This window comes from Rhagoletis pomonella, unplaced genomic scaffold (genome assembly GCF_013731165.1).
Source record: "Rhagoletis pomonella isolate Grant_MI unplaced genomic scaffold, Rhpom_1.0 Rhpom_scaffold_01001, whole genome shotgun sequence".
In the NCBI taxonomy this organism is placed as follows: Eukaryota; Metazoa; Arthropoda; class Insecta; order Diptera; family Tephritidae; genus Rhagoletis; species Rhagoletis pomonella.
This window is the reverse complement of record NW_023459555.1, coordinates 6,720-18,474: the sequence shown is the minus strand read 5'-3', so window position 1 is coordinate 18,474 and position 11,755 is coordinate 6,720. Positions and strand designations below refer to the sequence as shown.

Below are 11,755 nucleotides of genomic sequence, written 5' to 3'. Positions count from 1 at the left end.
AAAAAAAAAATATTAAAAAATCAAATCAAAAGCTAATAACAATGGCCATTTTTACGTTGGCTGTTGTCTCAGTTGACTCAATTGATTACCAGTTTTGGATTATTACATTTGTCAGCGTGGTAATATTGATTTACATGCTACTAGCGGTCAATGAACGTTCGTTTAATATCGCGTAATACTCGTATTTTCGCATTCATGTATAAATATTTACATATATGTATGTGCACACTCTGTGATATGGATTGTAATCTTTTAGCGGTCAAAGACATTAATGTTCACTGCCAAGTATTTTAATAACATCCTTTTCATTGCTTTGGCCTGACTAGGTGTCAGTATCAGGAGCAGATAAATTAGTTGCTATTAATAATGGATACAATGCGAGAATGAAACAAAAGCGTAATAGATATATCATATACATTTATATATCACATAAATATTGAATATGAGTCCACAACATGCGTATGCGACTGCAGCATCGAGGCTATACTCAATCCCGACCTTTGAGGCAGATCGTGAAATAGAGAGAGAGGGAGAGGGAGTATGGCTGCGGTTTAAGGGCAAACTAAAAACAGAGGTTTTACTGCAAATAACCATGCATTTTTTTAAATTCCTTCCTATTTTAAGGGCCGTTTTCTCATCTAACCTTTAGATTACCGGCCACTTTATCGTCTCGATATGCGAGTTTCCGTTTTCTCATCAGCGCATTAATTTCTCGAATCGATAAATTGTTGCTCACCCGATGCAACCTTTAAAAATTTGTACCCAACTTTAAATTTTGGTTCGGTTTTGGTTCATGAGTCAGATATATTAGATATTTCAATCAAGGTTTTGGTTTTTGTTAACAGTTGCTCTTGCTCTATATTTGCTTATGTTGCATTGCCAACCTTTGAAATTTTATGACGAATTTAGTGAAGTTTCACACTCGGAAATGTAGTGAACTTTCACTCTACGGAATAACAAATTTATTTTTACCGGTAAGATAAGAAAACCAAAACACTTTAAAGACACTTTAAAATGAGGAACAATTTATCTGCCCTGTTAGTAAAGGCAACTTTACAGCTTACATTAGAAAATGATCCTAAGTAGTTTTCAATTTAAATTTTGTATGTATGTAAAAAAAATTACAATCGATATTAAAAGAATTCAATGATATTTGGATTTTATTTTTTATGAAACTGACTTTTTTATTTATTGTCTCTTTCAACATCATATGTTTGTAAATATTTATACATAGCTAGCTAGATATAACTATTCGAATAGGTGGCAACACTAATCAAAAATATTTTTAGACTAAAGCTTTCGCTTTGATACCCATATTTCATATATCTTGCTTAAGACTTAACTAGATTCGACTTTGAATACAGGTGGCAACCCTCTTCAAAAGTTTTTTCAAACCAAACTCTTCTCAAACCTCTTTTGTCTGACGTTGTGTTACATATTTCAATTAACTGATGAATTAAGTTGAATTCGACTTTTTAAACAGGTGGCAACCCTCATATTTATCCTTAAGATAAAAGGCCCTTTCAAACCAATTTCGATTGATACCCTTCTATTAATGATTCGCTCAACTTATTAAATAATTTCAACACAGATATTTGAACAGGTGGCAACTCTCTTCAAACACCAAAAAAATATTCAAAATTTTCAAACTAAATCTCTCTTTAACACATCCGCACACATCCATATTTTAATATTTCATACAACTTGTGCATAATGTGAAATAGGTGGTAACCCTCTTCAAAATATTATATATAAATAAATATGCAAACTAAAACCTCTTTATCTGGCAACCAATATTGTGATACATATCTCAATTACTTGATTTCCTTAATTTAGTTTAGAAATCAAACCGCTCCATGAGGCCTAGGGTTCGTCTGAGAAAAAGAAATTTTATGAATTTTTTGTTAAATCCTTGGTGAGAAAAATACTTTTTATACCATATTTAGTTTAGGTTTTCCTCTCTATCTTGGTGATATAAGAGCAAATTTTTCTTATAATTTTTCCGCAAAATTCGATAAGCCTACGTATTTTTCTTGCAAATTTCCCCCTACGACTTTTGTCTCTTCGATAATTAACTTTTCTACCGCTTTTGTAATTTTACAGTGTTCATTTTTTTCTAATACAAAAGAGCTTTTACGCATGCATTGCCATTAACAAACGCCCACAAGTTCGCAGCTTAAGTCTTTCGTTTAATTCAATTTTTTTAGAACCACATATGTACATTACAACATATCACCCATACAATAGATAAATGTATCGTAAAACGCTGTTTGTACAACACTAAGGAAAATAATTTAAACAATTTTTTTTTTTTTTTTTTTACTAAAGAGCTGCCATAAATCTCCAAACCGCTGAACTCGCTCAGAGCACTTGTTGCCGTAAATCTCAACATCTTTACAACTTTACACTTGATGAGCTTGCTTATAACTTATAAGCTGTTTTTACTTTCATTCCCAAGCCATGTCTACGTTCATATAAATATGTACAAACATACATACATACATATGTATGATCTGTAAATATTTCACACCAAAGCTTTTGTAATTATCATTACAATTTACATTGAGGAGCGCACACCATCACACCGGCTGTGGTTTGGATTGGGCCTGTAGCAGCGGCACAACCTACACTCTGCTCAACTGTTCAGCTGAAGTACATACATACATACATATATACGTCCCCATAAGCTGGATAGACGGTCAGATGTTGCACCTTCCGCTTTGGCATAAAATTGAAAAAAGTGCTAAAACGAAAAACAAATATATATCTTAAAACATCACTTATTTATAAGCATGAATGCATATATTTGCTGAGCAACTAAAAATTAGTGTAGGTACATATAAAGAATTTATTATTATGGATAAAACAATACAACGAACAATAACGACTGCAACAGTACACACATGCATATGTTTATATGTAAATTACTATGCACAAACACATGCCGCTATTTATCGCATGGTTACCAAATTGCAGGAAGGTCTGTATGTGCAACTCCTGCACCGGCAATGCTTTACTCATAACTCAGGTACGATCAGGCGTTTGATGGGAGCATCTTCAAAGTTAATGTTTACATAGATATACACTACCATCCATAAGTGTTCGTGCATGCTGATTGTTATTTTTTTTTTTTTTTGAATGCTAAAAAAATTTTAATTCGAACTTTTAGCAAATTTTTAGTAAAAATTAAATATTTTTTAACGATTTAATACTACCACCATGGTCGAGTCAAGCGGTTTGCTTCCTAGCCCGAGCAACATCAAAATTATGGTTTTTCTAACAGCGGTCGCCCCTTAGCAGGCAATGGCAAACAACCAAGTTTATTCCTGCCAAGAGACAAAAAAGTTCTCATTAGACCCTTTGGCCCTTCTGAGGCGGCGTAAAACTGTAGACAACATTTCAGCTAAAAGACTTACAAAAAAGTGAAAGTGGTATTAATAACGAGATGAAACAGCTGAGGACGGAAATCGGGATGAACGGCTTAAGGATCCGCCTAATAGAAAATCTCTTCAGCGTCACAGGGCTAATAGCCTTAACACAAATCCAATAAGTGGGCTACAGTGTAACGTTGACTTCTTCTCCTGAACTTCCAGCGTTATTGGTGTGCACGAGGAATATTTGACGTCGAAAAGCTGCAATCAACCGCTTAGGCAAGCAACTCTTTATAGCCTAGATTCCATCTTACAATTACTTCGCACCGCTGCAGAAATGGTACTGGGTTACTACCATCCATGCATATGCAGCTGAGGCAAATAAATACGCAGCATACCAAGCCAACCAAGGGGGAAGAGGAGGAAGGGGAGACGTATTTTCAAGATAAAGAAAAGATAGACAAAAAGATGTGAGTTCGAGGATTTTGAGATGCTGGCAGGAAGGAATTCGGCCCGAAAGTTCTTTCAGAAAATAACAACAGTGAAAATGCTTTCAAGACCACACTTGGTTTCTGCAAAAACAAATATTTGGTAACAGATGTTCACAGTATACTGAAAATATAGGAGGAACACATCTCAACATTGCCGAGAGGAAATAAATATTGCAGCTTTAACAAAGAGGAGCCGAAGCTAATGCTCTGGGCGATCCTCGCATTTGACCACGGCGGGTGAAGACAACAACAGTGCGACTTAAAAGCAACAAACGCTCGTAAATTGGAAAATCGGTGTACTCTGACCAAACTAAAAGAAGTGTCAGGAGGCTGCAGAGAAAAAAGATGCCGCCTACAGGGCCACGCTGCGATCGGGCGCAACGCGCGCTATGTGGGACCCCTATAGGGATCTGAAGAGGGAAGCGAGACATATTTGCCGCAATAAGAAGAGAGAGGCCGAAATACGTGAGTGCGAGAAGAGCTTGAAATGCTGGCCGACAGGAGGAATGTCCGAAAATTTTACCAGAGAGTTAGGTGTCTTACGGAAGGTTTAAAGACCAGGGCGTACTCCTGTAAGAACAATAATGGCGACCTAGCGATGTTCAGAAGGTACTTAAATTATGGAGGGAACACTTTTCCACCTTACTAAATGGTAGCAGCACGGAAAGTTGTGGAGAAGAAGAACCCGAGCCCGCAGTCGATGATGGCGGAGTCGATGCTCCTCCGCCTGACCATGACGAGGTACGAATAGCAATAACGCGGCTGAATAACAACAAAGCTGCTGGAGCTGACAGCCTGCCAGCTGAGCTATTCAAGTACGGTGGCGAGGAGTTGATAAGGTGCATGCGCCAACTCTTATATGGTCAGATGAACGCATGCCCGACGACTGGAGATTAAGTGTGCTCTGCCCAATCCACAAGAAAGGCGACCCCGCCATTCGCGCCAACTACCGCGGGATCAGCCTTCTAAGCTTAGGTTAGGTTCCTGAAAGGATACCAAAGCTGTGTGATGAAATTGCTTATCAAGAAATGTATTTTTTATTCATAAATAAAAAAGTCAGCAGCGAAGGTAGCAAGTTGTGCAAATACTTTTGAACGTTAGTGTATAAACCTGCATTTGGCAGTAAAGCACCGCTGTGCAACAACATATGCAAGAGCGTCTAGCTGTGCGCGTGTCGCTTCCCTCCTAGTGCGGCGGAGCGCGCTTCTCCACAACATCTACCACGGCGGCATCGCTTTCGATTACATAATCGCATCGACGGCCGCTTATACTCTGCTTAACGTTGAGTTATCATGTTTGCCTGTCTTTTCGTTTGCATTTTTTTTTTTGCAATGCAAGTTCTCCTACCTCTGCCATTTCAATTTTATTGCTTAGCTTTTTGTAAATATATATGTAAGTAGACGACCGGTTACTGCCACTGTCATCTTCCAACACGCTATCAGCATCACACCAGCAGCATTACTCTTTGGCGCATCTTCAGTTTATTCGTCATTCGTTTTTGCCTATTCGTCTGCCGATCTAACTGACTTCTGTAATTCCCAAAGTTCGCATAGAAAATTTCCCGCGTTTTTTTATGTTTTATTTTCTTGTACGTTCATATGTGTGTAAATAGGTATGCTTTGGTATAGTTGTATGGCGCATACGTAGGTGTATGCCGATACGCTATATGTATTTTTTCGCATTTCTTGTTGCTCGGCGGGTTTTCGAAATTTTCCCATATCATAAAGTAGTTTCATTGATTGTAAAGTGCTGCGAGTAGAAATACAACAAATGAGAATTGTGGTTTAAAAATATTATTTCAGGCTTAGAGATATTTTTTTTTCGCATGTACCTTGCATCCTTGGCATAATTCTTGAGATTTAAAAATAAATCAAAGAAGCATAATCTACGTGTACACTGACTTTAGATCTAGTTAGGTTAGTTTGGCTGTAAACTATGCTTGTAAATTACAAATACTCTAAAAGGTGTTATTATTTTATGTATTCTGAAAATTTAATATTAAAATAAAGGCTGTGACTTTAAGGTTTCAATAACAATGCAAAGATAAATCGCAATATCTGAGGTCATAATTCCAAAAACGTTATTGCCGAATGTGTGTGTATCGTATGATGACAAAATATTATCGATCTCTGTCAAAAATACTAAAACGATATCTTTGTCGAGCTTTGCCCGGAGTGTATATACATTTTAAAGTTTATCAATATTTCGATAGCTTTAAAAAAATATATTGGAAATAAAAAAGAAATTGGATTTCGATATATTTTAAGTAAATTTCTTACTCCAAAATTTAGGTGGCAACCCTATTCCGAAATAAAGTTCTCAACAATACCTTTAATTTGATATCCAATTGCGACGTTTTAGATAAATTGTGTGGAATCGCAAATAAGTGGCAACCTTACACTATTATCCTAAGGTATAACATTTTTTTATATAGGGAAAGCATTGTTTAAGAGCCTTTTCTTGGTGCCCATGAATAGTAATATTTTACCTTTCATTTTACCGATTCAAAATAGGTGGCAACCCTATAAAAAAAAATTTCTAATTAGGGATCTTTAAAATACCTTCCATTTGATACCTATATTATGATATTTTAATTAATTCGTAACTAATTTTGAATAGGTGGCAACCTATCTCGCAGATAGTGCCTATTCAGATAACCTTAGAATCCAAAACATTATCTGTGTACAAAATTTCATCAAAATCGTTAGAGCTGTTTCCGACAACGCTATGGATATATATACAAGAATTGCTCTTTTAATGTAATAAGATGCATACATATCTAATATAATAATAATACATATGTACATACTTATATAGTACATAAAAATAATAAAAAATAATTTAATATACAACATTTTTATAAATGTACTAAAAAGTTGAAAATAATTTTTCCTTGACCCATAAAATTAAATAGTCTTGATATATTTTGATTTTAAAGTTTTAGCCATACAAATTATAAACAATTTATGATATTTAAAATTAAAAGCGTAGGACGCGTGCAATAGACATGAATTTATATGACTTTGCGGTACATGTTTCATTTAACTGATGACTATTTTAAGAGGTGCTAACTCTCCTATATGCACATGGTTCATTAAACTTATTAAACAATTTGAATTTTTCAACCCTCTTCAAACACATCATAAATATTCTTAATTTTTAAGCTAAAAATATCTTGAGATACTTTCGTTTGGCACCTATATTTTATTATTACATACAAATTGCATTGGATTCGACTTTTCAAATAGGTGGCAACCCTGCTCTTAAGCCGCTTTCGCCCGCCCATATATTGTAATACATATTTCAAGTGCCTTATTCCCTTGCGTCCGATGTGGCTGAGCCTTTTCAAAACCATTTCGATTGATGAGAGTCATTTTGTTAAAATTAATTCAACTTATTCAATAATTCAAATTTAATTTAATTTTTCAACAAGCGACAACCCTTTTCAAAAAGATGAAACCTTATTGCACGTCTGGAGTACAAGTCCTTTAATATGACAACTCAACTTTTGAAAATCGAACGAACGGTGCAGCGCTGTGAGACAAAATATCCTAACTCATACATACGTTCCTATTTATTGTGTCGGAACTCTGTAATTAATAACTCAACATACGATTGCAAAATTTGCACTTAAATCTGGATAAACAACAGAGTTAATTGCTTTAAACGTGGTAAAATTACGGTTATATGGTTCGATATTTATTGAGCACTATAGACTTATAGGCCCATGCTTTTATTTCATATAAATCTATTTGTTGGTGGTGCTAGACTTTTTCGACTGGGTGGTAAGATCATTTAAATCCTTACATGTTTTAATTAACAATTTTATTAATTTTTTAATACAAACTCCTCAAAATGATGAAATGTCAAGTTCGCTTCATAAGTCTATAATTTCTATTCAAACCGGCCAAGTTTGTGCCCAAAGTTTTTTAAACACGAGTTTACGCCAAGGCATATATAATTAACAAGTGGATAGCAGCAGCACTCTCCTTTTAGTGGAAAAAAATTATGTGCAAAAATTCGTATCGTTCTAAGACATCTTTTTACGAAAACTTGCAAGCGCCTAGTTTTTGCAATAGTGACTTTCTAGGTTGTACTGCTATACAGCAGTAACGGGAGACTAATTTTTGAAGCTTGAAAGATAAAAGTCAACCTATCCACGATGCGTCTGAACAAACATATATATACTATATATTTTTTTCAGTTTCCTTTGAACTTTTTTTGTGAAAATCACGCATCTCCCAAAAAAAAAATCAATTAAGTCATTTTAATTGATGGTGACGATAAGTACATACGTACATATATTTGTAGGTATGTACTTACGTGAATAAGCACTAACACTTCCGTCATATAACGATTTGTAATTAGTTCTTATTATGAATTGTTACCACTAAAACATAACTCAATGACACTTCAAAATCGGAAACAAATACTAACTATGTACCGACATCAAGAAAACAAAACGACACTCATGGGATTAACCTTGACGGTATTAATTGAACAATAACACTTCAAATGTTGTTTCCGATTACCATTTTGTCATACCAAAATATTTAGTACAAAGAAGGATTTCACAGCTACAAAGTGGGCAATATGAAATTTTGAAACTTTGTCTTATTTCTTATTCATACATATTTACTTCTAACATTTTTTGGTTCATTTACTCTTTGCTGGTGTTATGTAAGATACACCGATGACCTATGTATGTATATTTTCAATATGTTTGTATTGATTTATAAAAATATTTATGATTAATCATAATTTTTTTATAATTTTCTGTTTCTATTTTGCCAATTATAGCTTACGTTTCATACTGCTAGTCTCTGCGACGTGCCTATTGGGCAGCGCGTATTCTGCTGCGAACAGCGACGTCACCGCCTCAGCAACTACGGCAAAACCGCAAGGCTTTGCTGCACGCTCCATTGATGCGACCGATGAGGAGGATGAATTTGAATCGCAAGCGCAAACACATTTGGCTTATCGGCAGCAACAACAACCACAGCAATTACAACAACGTCAATTATATGACTATAGTCAGTCGGAGGAGGATCAGGAGGAAGCACCACGACAAATCTATCAAAGTCGTAATGTAAAACAGCAGAGTAATTACTTGAAACAGAATAAGAAACCGACGACGAGTGAGGAGGAAAGTGAAGAAGAAGTGGAAGAGGAACCAGATAGATTGTCACTACTGTTGGCCAAGTCTTCGTTTAATTGCAATTCGAAAAATTCGGGGTGAGTGAAAATTTTTTTTAATAATTTTTAAAATTTTATCTCGATCATTTTCGTTTATTTTTATTTCTTTGTATTTAGTTTGATTACTGTTTTTATTTTTTTAAATGCATTTTTGTGTTATTTGATTTTATTTTATTTTATTTTGTTTTGCTTTATATTTTTTTTCTTTCACTTTATTTTATTTCACCTCATCTCATCTTATTTTATTTATTTTTTTTTGTTTTATTTTATTTTATAATTAATGTTATTTTATTTTATTATTTTGTGTACATTAATTTTTATATTCCTTTTTTACTTTTGATTAGTTTTAATTTTATTTTCATTATTTTTTTTTCATTTTGCTTTTTTTTTATTTTTCTTAGCTTATTTGGTTTGGGTTCCGAATATTGTAGGTTAGTGTGAGGCTGGCGCAAAAAAATTAAAGTCTCACGAAAATAGAGGAAAAACGTCGGACGTTAGCGGCAGGTAAAACGGTGTTCATACTGAGGTTAGAGAAAGGAGAATTCTGTTGAGGGTTATGACTTCTATAAGGCTTCCCTGAGGAGCTCTGTAGTCGGTGTAGAATTTTGTGTATTTTTTCAAGTCACGTTGGAAAAATAGAAGGTGCCACGCACCCTAAATTTTTTATGCCAGCTTCAAACTAACCTACAAAATGCGGTACACTTCTCGTTTAATTTATTTTACTTAACTTTACTTTAATTTTTTTAATTCAATTTTAAGTTTCTTCATCGCCTTTTTGTAAAGTATGTGATCGACTGGCTAAATTTTAATTATTTTCTTTTATTTTTGTATACAAATTTCTAAAACTTCAGCTACTACGCCGATGAGTCACTGAATTGCGAAGTTTTCCATTATTGCCAAGATAATCAACGTCATTCTTGGATCTGTCCTGAGGGTTTTACTTTCCATCAAATACATCTAATCTGCATGCCGCCATCGCACGATAACATCTGTCAGCAATCGTCGAAATATCATATTGTTAACGATTACCTCTACAAGCCAATCAATCTTCATGAACACCAAAGCAAACCAAATGTGACCCTACGCTACTCGGAGCGTTACTATCCCGAAAACTATTATGACAATGAGCGTTATGATGATGAAGAGGAAGCGCCACGCCAACGCGTAAATCATCAAAGGCAACCGGTGAGTATTAAACAAAATCGTATGAATTTTCGGTACATACAAACATACTTAACCTAATTTATGTTTTGATTTTTTTTTTTTAGGTTCAAGTTGGCTTCCAACAACAGCAGCAGCCACAACAACAACAACAACAACCCATCTATCAACAGCAACGTCAGCAGGTACAACAGGTACGTCACCAGCCCATACAACAACAACAACAGCAGCACCAACAGCAGCAAACAACCGTTTATCGTAAACCTGTCACCACAACCACGACTCAACCACAACTCATACAACCTATTCAACAACATCCGATTCAACAGCGACCCATCGGGCAAACTATTGCACCACTGGTTACACCAAGTCCTTATAGATTCTTCACTGCCGCATCACCACTGCAACACGCTGTGCCACAACCGCAAGTCTATCGTACTCCCGAGGAGATTAACATATCACTGCTGCAACGACGCCCACAACTTTTCGTTGCCACTTCAACGCCGCGTTACTATGAGGATGATTACCTGTACGAGCGACGAAAGTAAAATAAAAAACAAAATAAAATTAATTAAAAATCCGACCTCGACACTTGTATCCTACTTTCACTATCCTCTAGCCGTACTGTAATACTCCCACGCTCATCTCGTCCGACAAGTGCATTGTGAATTGAATTCAAAATGCAAAACGAAGTTTTCGAATTATATGTAGCTTTAAGCATTAAACCTAACGAATTATTAACAGTTTTTATTTTTATTTTATTTTTATTGATTTTACTGTTATAAAAACTACATATTACGAATTTAAAAGTAGTCCCAAAACTCGTATTATATGTGTGTACCTTAATATGAACAATTATTTGTCCAAAATGTTAGAAAGAGATTACTGATGTAATTTTTAATAATTTTTAAAAACTTAAATAAAAATACAAAAAAAAAAATATATGTATTTTTAGCATTTGGGCCCTAATCACGGCATCTCTGAACGAATGGTCACTCGTTTTGAATCAAATGAAGAAATACGGTTTAAATTGAAAAATCAAAGTCGATCATAGACGCCGTGATTCGTTGCCTTTTCAGCATTTTACATCAAAATCATTCAACTTAGCTTCTTCCTCTTATTTGGCACCACAGCCAATTGGCTCTTTCCTTTGGGAGGTTTTGCCCGTTTTTCATCCAGATCCTTCTGCATTTGATCCTTTCCGTGCATTACATGTGCGCCCTTGCTTTCGTTGTCTGCGCATGGGTACTGAGTCGAAGTATATTTTCCCGAAAGCGTCGTCAGCCATGCATTCGACTTACCCCGATAGCGCAATCGCTGTATTTTTATGCGTTTAACTATGTCGATGTCGTTAAAAAGCTCATACAGTTCGTCATTCCATCTGCTCCTCTATACTCGACGTCCACGCGAGCAGGACCGTAGATCTTTCGTAGAATAGTTCTCCCAAAAGACTCCCAGATTCCATCTGTGTTCGACATCGTCCACGTTTCTGCGCCATATAGAAGAACGGGCATGACGAGGGACTTGTAGAGCAAA

The 11,755-nt window shown here is 35.3% G+C and overlaps 1 protein-coding gene across 1 annotated transcript in view; it reads left to right on the top strand.

Moving 5' to 3' along the window:
• The window catches only part of LOC118751800 (putative mediator of RNA polymerase II transcription subunit 12), a 32,470-nt gene extending 21,369 nt beyond the window's left edge, over positions 1-11,101 (top strand). The window contains exons 2-4 of the mRNA XM_036486612.1: positions 8,663-9,097; positions 9,910-10,243; positions 10,327-11,101. Coding sequence (XP_036342505.1) covers positions 8,663-9,097; positions 9,910-10,243; positions 10,327-10,767 — 1,210 coding nt within the window. The 3' untranslated portion in view covers positions 10,768-11,101. The remainder of the gene's footprint in view (positions 1-8,662; positions 9,098-9,909; positions 10,244-10,326) is intronic.
• The last annotated feature ends 654 nt before the right edge of the window (positions 11,102-11,755 follow it).